This window comes from Penicillium maclennaniae, assembly GCF_028827695.1.
Source record: "Penicillium maclennaniae strain IBT 15551 chromosome Unknown utg000005l:1.0-2652337.0:1.0-2654196.0, whole genome shotgun sequence".
In the NCBI taxonomy this organism is placed as follows: Eukaryota; Fungi; Ascomycota; class Eurotiomycetes; order Eurotiales; family Aspergillaceae; genus Penicillium; species Penicillium maclennaniae.
In genome coordinates, this window is record NW_026623217.1 from 2,405,929 (window position 1) to 2,422,709 (window position 16,781).

Consider the following 16,781-nt stretch of genomic DNA (forward strand, 5'->3'; position numbering starts at 1 on the left):
GAGGTGGATTACAAAGTACAGCTCGACCCGGAAGATAATCTAGAGGGATCCTCCCACTTGATTCTTCAGCTCGTTTCTGACATCTTCCAAGGCATCCTTGCAAAGGGCTATGAGTAATACTTACGGAGGATAAGTCACTGCTCCTTATCTAGATCAATTCATATCACAGTCTTGGTCCGGTTGGAGGGTATTGTTTGAAAGTTCAGTTCCGATCGGCCCGGGCTTTGCTAATCCCAGCACCCGTCCCGCAACTTCACCTCCTCCACCATGGCAACTAGATCTACCAAGCAAAGCGGGCTGGCCTCGCTGGCCTGCACAGAGTGTCGCAAACAACACCTCAAATGCGACGCACGTAAGCCTTCGTGCTCACGCTGTCTGCAGAACACGTACCTATGCCAATATCTTCCTTCCAGACGTGGAGGCCGCAGGAAACCTCGGGATCTCAATCGCCGAACGACTTTATCACATTCTGACGAGTTGAACGTTAGTGCTCACCAACCCGATCGAGAAGACTCATGCCAATTAATTTGCAGAAACCTGTCATTCTGTCCAGCGATCACGTTTCTGCACGGTCTCGTACACCAGACGGTGTGTCAGCGCGACGCGTATCTATTCCCGCCGAGATTCCTGCTGGGCAGGTCCCTTGGCCCATGATTCCTCTGAGACATGACTTGAGTCAAGACAGGGTAGAGCCAGCTCGAGATCCCTGGTTTCATGATGATCGCTTTTTACGTCTCTTTTATGAGAATTTTCATGTCGCGCATCCCATGCTGGTGCCCAGTGCCACATACCATGACCGACAATATCCGGAATTCCTTCAACTGGTGGTCAATTTTGTCGGGTCTCACTATGTTCCTTCTAGTACCAGTCAGCAATATCGAGACAAAGTCGTCGCAGAACTGGCTTGCAGTTCTGATCGGTCCCACTGCATGGTCCAGGCTTGGTTGATTTATTCAATTGCTATCTACGCGCGAGGTGAGCAACAGGAAGCCCAGGATGCATTTTCTCGGGCTGTGGAGATAGCTTTGGAGCTCGGGATGAATCGACCGGATTTTGCCTCGTCTCTGAATTCGGAAAACTCCATTGAGGCGGAAAGCATCCGACGGACATGGTGGGAGCTTTACATCGCCGATGTTTTCATGGCAGCTCCGTTCAAGGGAAGTGCCTTTCAATGCAGCACGATGGCCACTGAGGTCGCCTTGCCCTGCGAGGAGTCGGCGTACACCGGAACTTGCAATATTCCAACGCCTCGAAAGATGCTGGATTTCAAGCGCAGGGTCTTTGCTTCTGAGGAGACAGTCTTCTCTTCTTTCAGTTATCGCATTGAAGCGACGACAATTTTGTGTCGAGCCCTTGTCTTGAATAGGCTGCGCGACTACCACCGGGATCATCTCCAGGCGGTCGAGAATGCGCTCGTTAGTTGGGTCAACCACTTACCACCAAAGAAATTAGACATCGTGGACTCTTATGGTAACATCGACGAAATGATGTTTCAAGCCCACATGACCATCTCATATGCCACTATGCTGTTGCATCTTCCACGGAGTGATCTTCAGTCTGTTTTGTCTCAGGCAGATGACCAATTTTGGCCGAGTGCATCGCGTCATCTAGCCTTGACACTCAATCGTCCCATTCACAGCATCAAAGCGACAGAGGCCTCGAGGCGAATATCGGATGCCATTTCACTCTGCCCAAATGTCCCAAAACATACTCCCTTTGTCATTCCTGCCTTAGCACTGTGTGGCATGATTCAACTCGCCACTACCATCAAACACACCGAAGAATGCTTTGATCATCACTACAACCGAGTGACGCTCATACTCGGATGTTTGAAGAGCACGAAACGAATCTGGGGCCTCGCAGACTCTGCTTATAACAGTCTGCGGGCCTCGGCAGGCGAAGCTCTTTCGGACTCGATGGAACGCTGGTGCACAGAACCGCTAAGAAAGCTGTTCCCGACAGACTCCACGCCGAGTAGTACGGACCGGCCGCATCAACCTACGCGGCCAACGTCGGCGATCTCAGATACACAAGACATCTTGTTCCCGCCGATCGTACCCGGATTTGTCGACCCGACGTGCTACAGCGACGCCTTCTTCACCTCTATTCCGGATTTCGATATAAGCTAGCAGGGGTGATTCCCCTGCGGACACAAACACAAACATCTGGATACTTGTGGTGCTGAAACTCCGTTTCATGGGCTCATTAAAACCTCGGAAGTGTGAACTATCAAGAGTCACAATTCTAGCTTTTCTCCGAGAATTAGTACCATAATCTAATGTATTTATCGTCTCATTGTCTTTTGTGGCTATCATCTATTACGTAGCTCGAACTTGGGACGCAAATCTTCTTACACATTCAGAGCCATCCCTAGCGAATGCAAATGACAACCGGGACATCTGACCAGTGCACGAGCATAATTGTGTATCAATACCAGGTGTGGTAATGAGTTATGATTGGGTTTGGATGGCGTGTATTCACTGTACGCTGATCTCATTATTCGGGATTTACAAAACTGGGGCTGCGGGTCGTCAATCGCCGATTGACCGCACAAAGTCAATCTTCCTCGGGGATTGCCACGGTCTGGACACGCTGGGTTCCTTATAACTCCTGCAATTCATGTACAACTTGCTCTACAACTGTACCTTCGTACTGAGCTATATCACTCACTCCACAATATGAGCTCTTCTGTTCTCCCCAGCCACGCCACCATCGATAAGGGCTTAGCCCCTTCCTATCAACATTTCAAGGATCGCTACAATCTGGACGGCCTCGTGGAAGACATCAAGCAGCACTTGGGACAGTCCGGAGGCATCTCATCCGACGAGGTCGACTCCCAATACTTGATCTCATTATTAAAGAAATACACTTCTGATCCCACCGACTGGATCAGCTTCTTCCACAATGATACCAGTAAGAATTACACGCGCAATGCGATCGAGAACATCAATCACAAAGCGAACATAGTAAGTAGTAGACTGTTGCTTCTCCAGGGGCTTCAGCTGACTTCCTTAGCTTCTTCTCGTGTGGAACCCTGGAAAGGGCTCGCCTATTCACGACCACGCTGATGCTCACTGCATCATGAAGGTCCTGGCCGGACAATTGCACGAAACCGTCTACCACACCCCTGAAAACAAGCCAGGAGAATGCAAACCTCTGGCTATCAAATCCGCCAAAACTTTGGGAATGAACGAAGTCACCTACATCGCCGATGATATTGGTCTTCACCGAGTTCACAACCCCAGCAGTGACCAGCTGGCGGTTTCTTTACACCGTGAGTTTTCCTTACTTTCACCATGCATATTGCCAGGTACTGACAACTCTCCCAGTCTATACCCCACCAAATGCAGCTGACTACGGCTACAATATCTTCGATGAAGCCACTGGGTCTGCGAGCCACGTCTCGCAGGCTCACTCGGTCCCAAAGCCCCAATAGGGAGGGGGACACCTTTTGATGTTCATGACGACAAGGCTTGATGTTATTCTGCTTTTTGATGATGCATGGCTCGGACTTCGAGTCAACGACTTCTGGTTTTTCTTGCTCGGAAGTCGTTCAGTTTTATACCCAACGCCTCGATGGCTTGATGTTCGTAAGCAATTTTGAGCTTCATGAGGCACAACACAAATGAACAGCGAGAATAGCGAAAGCGATAGATAAATTGCAGGAAGTAAAGTTTCGGACCTCGGGATAATATATATGAGATCATACATTTTGCCTAAGACTCACTGCTGTCTACGCAGAAAGAACCAAGGGAAAACACGGATATTTACATCAGACCGCTTCTAGGCGACAAGATCCGTGTTAAATCGGTGTGCAGGTGATCATACCAAGGGGAGCTGCATTGAGCGCGATCGCCGACTGTCCTTATCTTGGGCACAAGCTCTGGCAGTCGCCGACAGTACGCCTGTCCGATATTTGGGACTCCTGCAGACAACAGCACATTCTTAACATTGGGTGACGTACTCTGGCTATTACCGATTCTAAATGATTGGTCCGACCCTCTACGACAGCTTGAGGGCTATCGGAGCTGGAGGAGTAGGCAATGGTACAGACAATCATGCGACTTCACAACAATATGCGAGCTTTGACCATAGCTCTGAACAGACTTACCTCCAAGATTTTGGACCCTTTATAATTTTGACTTTTGTGCATTCTGTTTGTCCGCACTTGTGTTTTTTTATGCTGCTGGTCAATCGAAAATCAGACGCTGGACACGAAGGCTTCCATGTCCGTCGCCAAGACCACGTAAAGACCATATTTCCAGCGAGCATAATGCTGCATAGGACCATAGCGCCAAGAAGGGCTGAATCAAACCACAAGGGTGTCCTCCCATTCGTGTCCCTTTGTATACCGTGCTCGTTCCTTTGCCATAGCAGCAGCCACCAAGAGGCTCATGCTGTAGATTCTCCGCAACTGCACGCGGTGCTGGATGGACCAAAGCATCAAAGAATTCGAATGTTCATTTTTCTCAATCAATTGCCCGTGTTGGAATCGCATCAGTCTGGTCAATGGATTGAGCTCTTCCAGATTTACATTGACTTAATAAAATTCACATCCAAGTCTGTTCAAATATCATATCATCTTCGTATCTTCTCAAGGTAGTACCCAGAGACTGACTGAGACAGAAGATGGTCAGAGCCGTTCATCATCGGTTGAATCAGATGGCGTATGGGGGATCTTAGAAGCTCTCAAGAGCATAGCTGCGTCCCTCTCGATCACACGTACTAGATTTGGGTTATAAAGCTACTCAGGGGCAGAATGAAACATTTATACTGCTCGAAGAGCAATAACCAATTATAATTTACAGTTTATTGAAATCCATTAAATTATTCATCCTTCCCAAATCAGCTTATCTACCCTTTTTTCACGTTTCTTATTTCGCGATCTCATTATGCCACATCCCACGGAGGCGGTGAGACCCTGGGCGCTGATCGCTCAAACCGGAGGCCGATCATTCGTGTGCCGATGCGGCAAGTGACTGTTCTCCTGACCTGATTGTGTCAAGAGACGAATTTCTCTTCGGACGCCAAATAAGTCGTCGCTTCGACCTCACCAGATCTTGGTGGGTTGGAGGCTGAAGTCCCGCTCACCCCGCGCCGAGCAACTCCGCAAAATCGCTCTCATGTCCCGATTAAGATAACAGACACAAAAAATGCCGCCGAACGGGAAGAAAGGCCAGACGCCGGTGAAGCCACGCAGAGATGTGCTTGCTTCGCTGCGCATGGCGTCTATGGAAGAGATCTCCAAACCTCCACTTCCAGCAGGTGCGTCATCTCATTGCTTGCAGACGAAACAATTCGCTAACAGGCTGTAGAGATCATGTCCTCGATCATCGACTACCTCGGGCCCGTCGATCTTATCCGTGTAGCTCGCTCCTGCAAGCTACTTCACGAGATGGCCTATGACGATACCCGGTGGATAGGACGTCTGAAGCGAATTGGTTGTTGGGACGAATCAGACGCGCGAAGACACATTGAAGAGGCTTATGGGACTATTGCGGACGTTGATACTGTCGCACGGCTAGAAGCTGCGGACCAGGAGGCTGGCCTGATCCCTGCAATCAAGGTTCAGAAGGACATTAGCGATATTTCTGACGGGTTCGACAAGATCGATATGAGCAATACTGCTCCTGCAACCGATCTATTGGAAGCAACTGCCGATGACCCCGTGCTGGACGTCTTAAAACAGGCTAGGTCCATTCGCGGTGAAGCTCGCCAGGAGTATGGAAAGATTCATGCCGCATTGGCACCCTTCTACGACAACATTAGCCGTAATGGGCCCTCGACCGAGAACCTTGTCTTTACCCAATATAAGGATCCACTGGCACAGGCTAAGATTCTGGCACAGTTATTGAAATTCTCGAGATGCGACTTGACTACAGGTTGGGCCGAGAGAGTCGACCGTCTTGAACGCGCGATATCGATGTTTGAAACTGCCGCATTGAATGAATTCCGCAATGCATATGAAAAGGATGATATTGATGACACGATGCGCAAGTATGCCCACATTTTATGGACACTCAATGGCGGAAGCTCTTCCATCGATCTGTTCATCGAATACAATCATTTGATAACGCGCAAGTCCCAATTGGGCAGCGTGGCTGATTGCATTGATAGCTCGAGTCAAATTAAGACTCAGCAAACCCAAGCCTTTTTTACGCGCTTGAGCGTTGCCTATAATGAAGAGGTGTCAATCATGAACAGGATATTTCCGTCTTCTTTGGATGTGGCAACTCCGTTCATGGAGAAGGTCGGACAAGATGTCCTCTTTCCATTTCTAACCACTATCTTCGATGAGCTTCACCAGAGAAACTTGGATTCATATCTCACGGCAATCTCTGTTACGTTCATACAGTGCATGAATCTCTCCGAGTCATTGCTACCAATTCGGAACTCGGGGGACAAATTTGACCAGTACCTTGATTCTGTGGTATGCAAGATATACGAGCCGCATATCGATCTATATCTAGCTGAGGAGCTTGATAACTTCCGCAGGATCTCTGAAGCCACTGTGTCTGAGTGGGACCGTCAGCTTTCGGAGCAGGCTGCGTCGACGGAATCTTTCTTGATGTCTAATGTGAACCGACAGGCGGACAAGCGCGACTTTTTGACCTCCTTCAAGAAAGTAATCATGATGCCGGTGAACATTCTTCCTAGCTTCGGTACGAAGACAGAAGCCAAGTCGGACGCCGAGACGAATGGGAATCCTGTCGCATTCAAAAGCCCGAACCGGTTCTCCACAATCTCATCGCCTGCAACACCAGTCATTGAGGAAGTACCGACCACTGAACTTGCGGCCAAGGCGGCGATCATGAAAACCAAGATGGAAGGCATCCGATCCCTGTTCAGTATCGAGATTGCACTGAGTCTCGTTCACTCCGCCAAGTCCAGTCTGGAGAGAGCTGCGCAGTTTGTTCGGCTGGGCGGAGAATTTGGACGGGCCGCAAAGCAGCAGTGCGAGGCTATCTTTGTGGAGCTTCTCCGTACCCTAGGCCAACGGCATGTGATCATTGGTTTCGACAAAGCTGTCGATCACCTTTCGAATTATCGGCCGCGTGAGCAAGATGAGCGTGATTCATCCGGAGTTGAGCCTCTGGTGACTTTCTTAGAGCTGGTCAATGTGGGCGATCTGATTTTGCAGATGGTGGACGTTTTTTACGAGCAAGAACTGATCGGTACAAGGCTGACCGACCGGAATGATTTCCTCGATCCGGCCGTGAAAGAAAAGAAAAAGTTTGAGCAAATGCTTGATGAGCGCGTGGCAGCTGGATTGAACAAAGGTATTGATGTGCTCATGGAAGAAGTGGATTACATTCTTGCGACGCGACAATTAGCTACGGATTTTAATCCTGGCATCTCGTCCGATCCCCGTCGGCAAACCATGGATGTGAGTCTCAGTGAAGCTGCTATAGCAGTAGTGGATGTGGTGTCATCGCATACCCAGATGCTTGTGGGGAGTACCGACAAGAGCACGCTGGATGTTTTCAACCAAGAGGTCGGACTTCGTCTATTCACTGCCTTGTGCAAGCATCTCAAGCGGCAGCGGATCAGCGTGGAAGGGTCTCTAAAGCTGATCAGGTATGTTCCGTTCCAAGCGAAATGCCGGCTTTGCTAACTTCCTTTCCAGCGACATGAACCACTACTTCAAGTTTGTTCAGAGTTTGAGAAATCAAGAGCTCCTGCTATACTTCAAAGCCTTCCGGGAGCTCGCTCAGATCTACCTCATCGACCCGTCCGATGCTAAGGAATTAGCGACAATCATTGCCGATGCTGATCGGTTCCAGGGAATCTGGCGCGTGGAGGAAGTCTACGAGTTCGCAGAACGACGAGCCGACTGGTTCCAAGTAAAAGGAAATGTTGAACGCGCCATGTACGGCGCTGGGTGCAGTGTGATGTAAACCGATACCCCGATTGCATAGCGAGTTATGTAGAACAGAAGTTTCCAGGCCCGTGCCTCGCACATCATCCCGATTCATTTTCTCCTGAGATTTCGACTTGATATTCAGAGTCAAGAATCCATCGTAATATTGTAAGAATCATTCTACTGTGAAAAAGGGTCCCGTGCCATCCGCGATGTAGTATCCGAATGTCTGACGTCAACGGCGACTACTGGAACATTGCGCTTCGTCTGAAACGACATCCAAAACAGCCGCTCTCATCCGCTTTCAGAGTCAAACACGGCGAAACTTTCGCATGACGCGTGAAGTCGATTCGCCCATGTCTCAAGACTTTGCGGTTCTCGTGTTTTGTGCATGGGCCGACCCGAATCGGGCCCCGGCTGATAGAATATGACGCTAATACTACACAGAATGTCACGTCTCTTGTACCTCAATTGATCAAGTCTCTTGTACCTCAATTGATTCCCCTTGTACCGACGCAGGCCAAAACATGTCGCATATATGTTCCTAGTGTTCCTGACGATGTGCATTGGAATCATATCTGTCTTTGGCGCGCGACCATCCCCGGCCCTGGCGCGTATTGCAGCGGCCTGACACATCGGCATCGGCAGACGTGAACTTTGGTTATTCTCAAGAGAGCGACCTTCACAACCCAGAGCCTTTTGAAATGCAGTGATTGATCACAGCATCAACCTTTTGCTTGACTTCATTGGGCGGGGAGGCCACGAGCTGGTATCGACAATGTCAACCACACCGTGCTACGCGCTGCTTCTGTGGCTTCTTGTAGCCGTTCTCAGCTTTATACCTGGGGCCAAAGCTGAGGAAATTGTCTATGTGACCACTACGGTAGACCCCTCGACAACTGTGGTCGCGTCGCCCACTGCGCCGAGTCCGGCCTCTTATACTTCTTTCGACGACTTCAAGAAGACCGTCTTACAAGTCAGCAATGACTATCGCCATACTCACGATGCGGAACCATTGGTTTGGAATGAGACCCTGACAGAATATGCGCAGAAATGGGCAAAGGCTTGTGTTTGGAGGCACTCGGTGAGGCGTTCTTAGTCCTTGTTCAAGATGATTTGTCTGACGGGGTTTCCAGCACGGTCCCTATGGAGAGAACCTTGCCTTTGGTTATGGCAATGCTACCGCTGCAATTGATGCGTGGGGCGATGAAGGCAAGCTATACGATTTCCACAAGCCGACGGGCTTCACCGAGAAGACCGGTCACTTCACGCAGTTGGTCTGGAAATCGACGGCCGAAGTGGGATGCGCTGCGGTCAACTGCGGATATACATACGACAAGGCTCGAAGAGACACTGAGGACGAATTTCAGCTGGACGCTAGAGCCGAGGACAGCGCTCCGAGGGCACAGGGCTGGTACGTGGTGTGCGAGTATACCCCAGCGGGAAACGTGGTTGGCGAGCACGACATGTATTTCAGGAAGAACGTCGTCCCGAAGGAATCGGGTTCAACCTCTACTCATCCAAGGAAAGGCTCAACTATGGGCAGCGAGAATGGCTTCTCGCTGCGTCTGACACTGCTGGCTCTAGGGACCATCGCCGTTGGAATCAGCCTTTATACATAGTCTACAATCAAATACGTGAAAGTCAACATCGGCTTGTTCGTAGGCATTTCTCGTGCTTATCCACATTGCACATCAAGAGGTCGCACACAGCTCCTTCTATCGGATTTTGAGAGGCCCCAATCCTCAGACCAAACAAACGGGGAAAAGCCGGGTCGGAGCGCAGAGGACGCCGGCCAAAAAGGGAAAAAGAACATTATATGCGACAGAGAAAAAAAAAAATTTCGTCAACCAATAACCTCCTCGGTCTCCTCGACGATCTCTTCCACGATCTCCTCCACCACTGTGTCGCCCTGGTCCTCGCCGCCGGTCGGTGCATCCAGGGCCAGCTTGGGCGAGTCGGCGTCTTCGGGGAGTCCAAAGGCCTCCTTCTCCTCGGCCTGGAGCTCCATCTCGCGGCGCAGCCAAGCAAGCCACTCGTTGAGCACGCGCTTGCGCGTCTCCACAACGGCGGTGTTGGCGATGTCCACAGCGTACTTGTCTTCCTCGTCGAACTCCTTGGAGTACTCGCGGAGGTTCTTGCGAACCTGCTTCTGCTCCTCCTTGCTGAGGAGGGTGGCGGGGCGCGGGCGCCAAAGGAACTGCTTGAACTTTTCGGTGGGGTTTTCGGAAAGGGTGTTGCCGGAGAAAGTGTGCAGATTCCAGCCGTTTTCCATCTATTTTTTCAGTTAGTAGTTATTCGGATTGTTCATTGTTAAAGGGACCGTCTTACTGAGTGAGTCCAGACACTGGCACTGCTGACGACGTAGCGACCGGTAGGGTCCCACTCAATGTCAGTCACACCGTAGTGCTCGACGGTCTTCATCAACTGAAGGTTGGCGGCAAGGTCCTTCTCAGCCTCAACCTTCTCGCCCTCAAAGTCCATATCCCAGAAGTCAAGATCAAAGTTGGACTGAGAGTGAACAGTAGCGACGACGACAAAACGACCCTTGGGGGACCAGTAGATGCCGTTGCTGGTCTTCTTCTCGATTGTGCGGACAAGCTTGAAGCTGCCGGCGACGTTGCCCTTCTTCTCAGGAGCAAAGAACGAAACAGCGGTCTTGGGGGGAACGGCAGCGCCGGTGGGGTTCTCGCCGGTGTTGATGAGAACGAAACGCGATCCATTGGGCTCCCAGGAGAAGTTGATGACGGTATCCTTGAGGCTGTCGACCACCTCGACGGGTACACCCTTCTCCTTCACACGGAAAATCTCCAGATTGGTCGCGAGAGACTTCTTGGACTTGGAGTGACGATCAACCTTGACACAGACGTAGGTACCCTGGGATTGCCAGTGCAGCTTAACATCAGAAACGTTGAACAAATTACGAGTGCGGACAATCTCCTTGGAAGGCACGCTCATCATGGCCACACGGGCGGGGTTGCTGCCGATCTCGGGGGTCCAGAAGCAGAGCAGCTGCTCATATTGCTTGACACCCTCACGGGTGACGGTGGCGGGAGACCACTCAAAGTCGTTCACGCCCTCGATCTTCACTGAGGTCCGGCCCAGGAGGTTCATGTTGGGCACCTCGTAAATGGAAATCGACTGACCCTGGAGCATACGGGCCACGTACTTCTCGTCCGCAGACCACTTGAAAGCGGGCCACTGGACCTTCTTCTTCGGTTGAACGTCACCCTCGACGGCGGGAGCGGCAGTGAGATCGTGGGAAACGAATGAGCGAAGGGGCTTGCCGGTCTCGATGTCCCAAACTATGATGTTCTTTCCATCTTCCTCAAAGGTCAAGATGGGCTGACCTTCCTCCACCTGGATAGGGCGGGCGGACCACGTAGTCAAATAGCCCTCCAAGGGCGAGAACTCGATCAATTGCACGAAGGGGTGGGGAAACTGCTTTTGTTTTGAGAAGGAGGGGCCACCCCAGAGTTGGACACCCTGGGGGTGGACGGAGGCGAGATAGTTACCCTTAGGGGACCATTGGACGAAAAGTTGTGTCCAGTGAGCGCGATCAACGACGTTCTCTGGCGGGTTGCTCTTGTTGTTCCAGAACACACCAACCTTATCGTTGCGGTAGAGGGCGAACTGATCACGGGCGTTGGCATCGCCTAACCACGAGCGCAGGTGCTCCTTCTCTTTGAAGGGCTCGATCGTGGGCTCCTGGTACTCCTCGTCGATACGGCCCTCGCGGCCATAGCGCTCGATATCCATCAACTTGTTCACGGCGAGGGTGTGCTTCTTGTCGAGAGGGACGCCGTGCAGTTGCTTAACGGCGGCCATGGCTTGTTCGGGGGTTTCGTACTCAACAAACGCAAATCTGTAGACAGTCCACACCAGATCAGCTATCGTACCCACTACGTTTATCCAAGACCCATCACGCACCCTTCAGTCATCTCCTTGTCGTTGAGCGGCATAAAAACGGCATCTTCAGAGGTTTGACCGACGGAGGTCAACTTCCTCAACAAGAACTTGACGAGCTTCTGTCGGCTGTCCTTGGGGACCACGGGAAGGCCATCGATGACGACGAATGTGTCCAAACCCTCCTCGAGTTTAACTTCGTATTGTTCCTTGAGATCTACCGGGGATCGTTAGAGAGGGGCACACGGCCGAGGCGAAAGATTCTGCACGCACCGGAGAAATCGACTTCCTCCTCCTCCTCTTCGTGGAGGTCCTGCTCGGTCAGGGTATCGAAACTGGGCGCCATGATGGAGTTGCGAAAGGCGACAGCCGTGGAGCGGAGCAGATGTGCGGACTTTGAGGATTTTCCCACAGGAAACAAAAGTGGACGCCAAGCCGCTTTCTTTGTGCGCGCTGACTCAGCATGTCGGGTCACGTGCTCTTAGTCAGCGTCTTCCCCGGGCTGAGCATCGCCGTTGCTTTCGGAGCTACCGCGGGGCTCTCTGTGTTTGCTTGCCATCGTACGTCCATTGCTCGATTCTTGGTTCTCGCGATTGTCTCTCGGTTTCCCTTTCGTCGGCTCGCACCGTGGTGTTCCTTCGCGCCCCTGGTTCTCCCGCCCTGCACGACCCCGGTCCTAAGCGCCAGTGCGACTATACCCACCTGACCTTCCCCAAGTACCGGGTTGCGCGATCTACAGTCACCGGCCCAGATTGCCGGCGGGAGCTCCAGCGCAGGGCCTGCAAATCGCTAGCAGTGATATCGAGTCATTACAGAGGACTCTCCTGGGATTGACTGCCCACAAAATGTCGCGTGCGTTACCTCGGCGTTGCCCCCGGCCGCAATTACCCGATCCTCAAGCGTACAATGCCTGTCGCTAACTCGGTGTTGTAGTTACTTCTGAGATACGCGATCAATACGTCGAGATCATTGATTCGATTCTCGACAAGAGTGATCTCAATACTATCTCCGAGAAGCGAATTCGCAAAGGTCTCCAGGAAGTCGTCGGCTATGATCTCACTCCGCAGAAGGTATGTCTGCTCTTATTCGATCGTTTTCATTGAGAACAGGAAAGCAAGTCAACTATATTGAGGACCAATGCTCACAATCTCGACGAATAGTCTGCTGTTAAGCAGCTCATCATGGAACGATTCGACATTTACGCGGAGAAGAACGGCGTTGGTTCTCCAGAAGAGACCACTGCGAGCAACGGTCACAAAGAAGGCGACTTGGCCTCTGCGGTCCCGTCCCCGCCCCCATCCTCTTCCCCAGTGAAACGCGACCCCGACAGTGATGCCTCGTCGCCTGTTGGCAGCGAGCCGCCTGCTAAGAAGCGCAAGCCGGAAGCCGATGCCGATGCCGATGCCGATGTTGACGCCGATGCAGTGTATGCAGCGAAGCTGCAAGCTGAGGAGAATTTGCGCGCGCGGCCAACACGAGGTGGAAATACACGGCGCGCAGCTCCATCCAAGAAGAAAAGCAAAGCCAAGACCTCGAAGCGGGTCAAGGCGGAGGACGACTCAGATATTGAGTCTGGCTCGGACAGAACCACGAAGAAAGAGGTTAATAGGACTGGGGGATTCCATGTAAGAGGATGCTGCCAGGGTTGTATTCAACATTGTCTTTTCTAACACTTCTTGCAGAAACCTCTTAATCTCTCGCCGCCTCTGTCTGCGCTACTGGGTGGAGAAGTTACAGTAAGACATTCTTACACTTCGCTCGGGTTCTTATGACTGATTTTCGCGTCTAGCTTTCACGACCTCAAACGGTGAAAAAGGTCTGGGAATACATTCGGGAAAACCAACTTCAAGATCCCAGTGATCGTCGACAGATCCGATGCGACGACGCCATGCGCGCCGTTTTCAAGCAAGATCGAGTGCATATGTTCACAATGACCAAAATCTTGAACCAGAACTTGTACAGTCCGGATGAATAGCTCTAGCTAGAATCGTGGTCACTTTGCGACCCGCCTAGATGGGGTAATCTCATCCGCCCTTAATGACTCTCGTTGTCTATCATTTGAATTTTGCGATACATGGGGATGCTGGCGTGAACCCTTGTTCTGGGCTGTTGTTTCTCTGGCGCTTTTGCTCTTTTTCCTATCTACTTGATTATGCCCTCTAGCGGGAGTTGGTCAAGGCCTCGAATAAGTGACCATGGTCGAATTCCATCATTTGCATCTATGGTGTGGCGATAACGTAGAATTGTGCATTTGTCAGCGAACCATGGCGTTTGAAAAATCTAGTAGCCTCCTAATGCCCTAAGTATGTTCAAATTTACTCAAGGGTTACTTACAGGGCTCCATGTAGCGAGTGTCTTTATTCTGACATAGAACACTGGGACAAGTCTTGCAAAGCTCCGCTCAGTCAGCGGGCCGAGATCTTTTCCTTTCCCACCCCACGCACGAACTTCGCGCTCTGCAGCTATACGCCATTGACTCGCGAACCTTTACTGCTGCGCTCATCTTCGACCCCACTACGCCATGGCTGAAAATGCGCCGGCACCACGGTCCTCAAACCAAGGTCGTGGTGGTCGCCGCCGAGGCCGTGGAGGGGCTCCCCTCCTGCTGCGTGCGGACGCCCAGCAAAACTCCGGGGAAGGCGCAAATAGAGGCAGATCTCGTGGACGCGGAGGGAGAAATTCAGGTGGACGCGAAAAGTCGAATACTGATGGGGCTCGCAAAGATGCAGAGCCTGCTACAACTGCGACGGTCGGCTCCAAGCAGGTCGCTGCTGCTACCGACGATGCGGATGACGGAGAGGTCTGCTTCATTTGCGCCTCCAAGGTAGAACACACCTCTGTCTCCCCTTGCAACCACCGAACGTGTCATATTTGCGCTCTCCGCCTTCGGGCGCTATACAAAAGCAAAGGTTGTGCTCATTGTCGGGTAAGTGGTGCTTCCCGAGTGGCCCGCCGATTGGGGTTCACTCTACTTCTAGGGATCCTATGGGCAATGTTTAATACGTATGGCTATCTAGACCGAGTCTGCCTTTGTGATATTTACCGACGACCCTGTGCGCCGCTTTGAGGATTTCCAGAAGAAGGACTTTGCTCGGACCGACGACAACCTGGGCATCCAGTATGAGAAGGACGAGATCTTCGAGGACACCGTTTTGCTGCTTCGATATAACTGCCCTGATGAAGACTGCGACGTTGCCTGTCTAGGTTGGCCAGACTTGCATCGCCATGTGAGAAGCAAGCATGGGAAGGTGATGTGGTATGTTGCCAGAGCCTGCCTCTGCCCCAACACATAGTTGACAACTCAGTTACTTATACGTTCATACAATAGTGATCTTTGTACACGAAACAAAAAGGTCTTCACTCACGAACACACCCTGTTTACGCATGCTGAGTTGCGGAAGCACGAAAAATACGGTGATGACCAGCCCGGTGCCATCAATCAGAGCGGTTTTAAAGGACATCCCGAGTGTGGTTTCTGTCGACAACGCTTTTATGGCGATGATGAGCTATACACCCATTGCCGCGAGAAGCATGAACGCTGCCATATCTGTGACCGCCGATCCAACAATCGCCAGCAACAATACTACATGGATTACCAAGCCCTTGAAGGTCATTTCCAGAAGGATCATTTCCTCTGTCTGAATCAAGATTGTCTAGACAAGAAGTTTGTGGTATTTGAGTCACAAATGGATCTAAAGGCTCATCAGCTGGAAGAACATCCCAATGACGCATCGAAAGACATCCGACGAGACGCCCGGATGGTAGATCTCAGGGAGTTTGATAATATGCGCAGCTCATACCAGCCACAGCAACAGCGCCGTGGCGCCGGTCGGGGCCGTGATCCCAATGCTGAGCCATTGCCACCGTCGAGTGCTCAGCCTTTGCGGCGAGACCAGCTTGCTTACCAGCGACAGATGGCCATCCAAAGTTCTCAGTCGGTCACTCAGCGTAGCTTTGGAGGAGCGCTATCTCGCGATGAGACCCAGCCCGTCCAGGCCCCAGCCCGATCAGCCGCTGCTACTCCACTGCAGTCTGGATCAAGAACACCCCAACCGCCTACCGAGGGACTCAACGGTCTCAGCCTGGCTCCTAGCTCACAGCCACTTGGACCTGAAGACCAAGCTCGTCGGTTACGACACACCGCTGTTCTGGAGCGGGCATCAAATCTTTTGCGCAATGATGCCAATAAGTTGACGGAATTCCGCAACAGAGTCTCCAGCTATCGCACATCGTCCATCTCTGCTACTGAACTGATTGACGCCTTCTTCTCTTTATTCGATACATCCAGCTCCGAGCTCGGTAAGCTGATCAAGGAACTGGCTGAGATCTATGAGGACAACTCCAAGCGCGTCAACCTGCTCCAGGCCTGGAACGATTGGCGTGCCATCAATGAGGATTACCCGGCCCTACCTGGTCCTGGCGGCCTTTTGCCGGGCATGTCACCCAGCACCGTCAACACCGCCGGTGGTCGTGTCCTGCGTTTGAAATCATCCACTGCTCAATCCTCTCGTTCAGCCGTTGGTCGAAGCGGCGCCCTTTCATCTTCAGCATCCTCCTCATCAAATCCCTTCCCGCCTCTTTCGGCCGCTGCTGGCTCTTCTCGTCGATCCGGTGCTCAATCCGCCACCCCTTGGGCTGCAGCCGGTCCCGCACCCTCTTTCTCACGCCCATCAATTAACATTGCCCCTAATCGACCTTCGGCCGCGACAACCTCTAGCTCCAGCCGTTCCGCTCGCCCTGCTCCTACTGGTGGTGACGCATTTCCCGCGCTGCCTACTGCTGCTAAACCGAACGTTTTGATGGCTGGCAAGACCCGGGGTTACGTTCGCTGGGACGACCGCCGTGGACCGGCACCAGACGCTTGGAGCTCCAATCCCTCATCCGGAGTCGCCTCCCCCTCTGAGCCGACGGATCTCGATGATTCCGGTGAAGGCAAGAAGAACAAAAAGAATAAGAAGGGAAAGCAGACTTTGTTCCACTTTGGTTAAAAGAACAATGTCTAATCCACCTGTCA

At 51.8% G+C, this 16,781-nt stretch overlaps 8 protein-coding genes across 8 annotated transcripts; 7 read left to right on the plus strand and 1 right to left on the minus strand.

Moving 5' to 3' along the window:
• Positions 1-267: 267 nt before the first annotated feature.
• On the plus strand, positions 268-2,129 carry N7477_006144 (Zn(II)2Cys6 transcription factor; the record flags this gene model as incomplete). Its single annotated transcript, XM_056967807.1, has 2 exons — positions 268-483; positions 534-2,129. The coding sequence occupies 2 exons, from the start codon at positions 268-270 to the stop codon at positions 2,127-2,129; spliced, it is 1,812 nt and encodes a 603-aa protein (XP_056822561.1).
• A 549-nt stretch (positions 2,130-2,678) lies between these two features.
• On the plus strand, positions 2,679-3,436 carry N7477_006145 (uncharacterized protein; the record flags this gene model as incomplete). Its single annotated transcript, XM_056967808.1, has 3 exons — positions 2,679-2,966; positions 3,016-3,274; positions 3,330-3,436. 3 exons carry the CDS (start codon positions 2,679-2,681, stop codon positions 3,434-3,436), a joined length of 654 nt encoding a protein of 217 aa, XP_056822562.1.
• Positions 3,437-5,320: 1,884 nt separating this feature from the next.
• On the plus strand, positions 5,321-7,615 carry N7477_006146 (uncharacterized protein; the record flags this gene model as incomplete). The annotated part of the gene is made up of 1 exon (XM_056967809.1): positions 5,321-7,615. One exon carries the CDS (start codon positions 5,321-5,323, stop codon positions 7,613-7,615), a length of 2,295 nt encoding a protein of 764 aa, XP_056822563.1.
• A 16-nt stretch (positions 7,616-7,631) lies between these two features.
• On the plus strand, positions 7,632-7,898 carry N7477_006147 (uncharacterized protein; the record flags this gene model as incomplete). Its single annotated transcript, XM_056967810.1, has 1 exon — positions 7,632-7,898. The coding sequence occupies one exon, from the start codon at positions 7,632-7,634 to the stop codon at positions 7,896-7,898; it is 267 nt and encodes an 88-aa protein (XP_056822564.1).
• A 741-nt stretch (positions 7,899-8,639) lies between these two features.
• Positions 8,640-9,483, plus strand: N7477_006148 (putative extracellular SCP domain protein Pry1; the record flags this gene model as incomplete). Its single annotated transcript, XM_056967811.1, has 2 exons — positions 8,640-8,945; positions 8,998-9,483. The coding sequence occupies 2 exons, from the start codon at positions 8,640-8,642 to the stop codon at positions 9,481-9,483; spliced, it is 792 nt and encodes a 263-aa protein (XP_056822565.1).
• A 224-nt stretch (positions 9,484-9,707) lies between these two features.
• EifCb (translation initiation factor eIF3 core subunit b) lies at positions 9,708-12,113 on the minus strand (the record flags this gene model as incomplete). The annotated part of the gene is made up of 4 exons (XM_056967812.1): positions 9,708-10,136; positions 10,193-11,726; positions 11,792-11,984; positions 12,041-12,113. The coding sequence occupies 4 exons, from the start codon at positions 12,111-12,113 to the stop codon at positions 9,708-9,710; spliced, it is 2,229 nt and encodes a 742-aa protein (XP_056822566.1).
• Positions 12,114-12,612: 499 nt separating this feature from the next.
• N7477_006150 (SWIB/MDM2 domain protein) lies at positions 12,613-13,742 on the plus strand (the record flags this gene model as incomplete). The annotated part of the gene is made up of 5 exons (XM_056967813.1): positions 12,613-12,619; positions 12,701-12,837; positions 12,928-13,392; positions 13,450-13,503; positions 13,557-13,742. 5 exons carry the CDS (start codon positions 12,613-12,615, stop codon positions 13,740-13,742), a joined length of 849 nt encoding a protein of 282 aa, XP_056822567.1.
• A 546-nt stretch (positions 13,743-14,288) lies between these two features.
• On the plus strand, positions 14,289-16,755 carry N7477_006151 (E3 ubiquitin-protein ligase HEL2; the record flags this gene model as incomplete). The annotated part of the gene is made up of 3 exons (XM_056967814.1): positions 14,289-14,693; positions 14,785-15,023; positions 15,096-16,755. 3 exons carry the CDS (start codon positions 14,289-14,291, stop codon positions 16,753-16,755), a joined length of 2,304 nt encoding a protein of 767 aa, XP_056822568.1.
• Between the last annotated feature and the right edge of the window lie 26 nt (positions 16,756-16,781).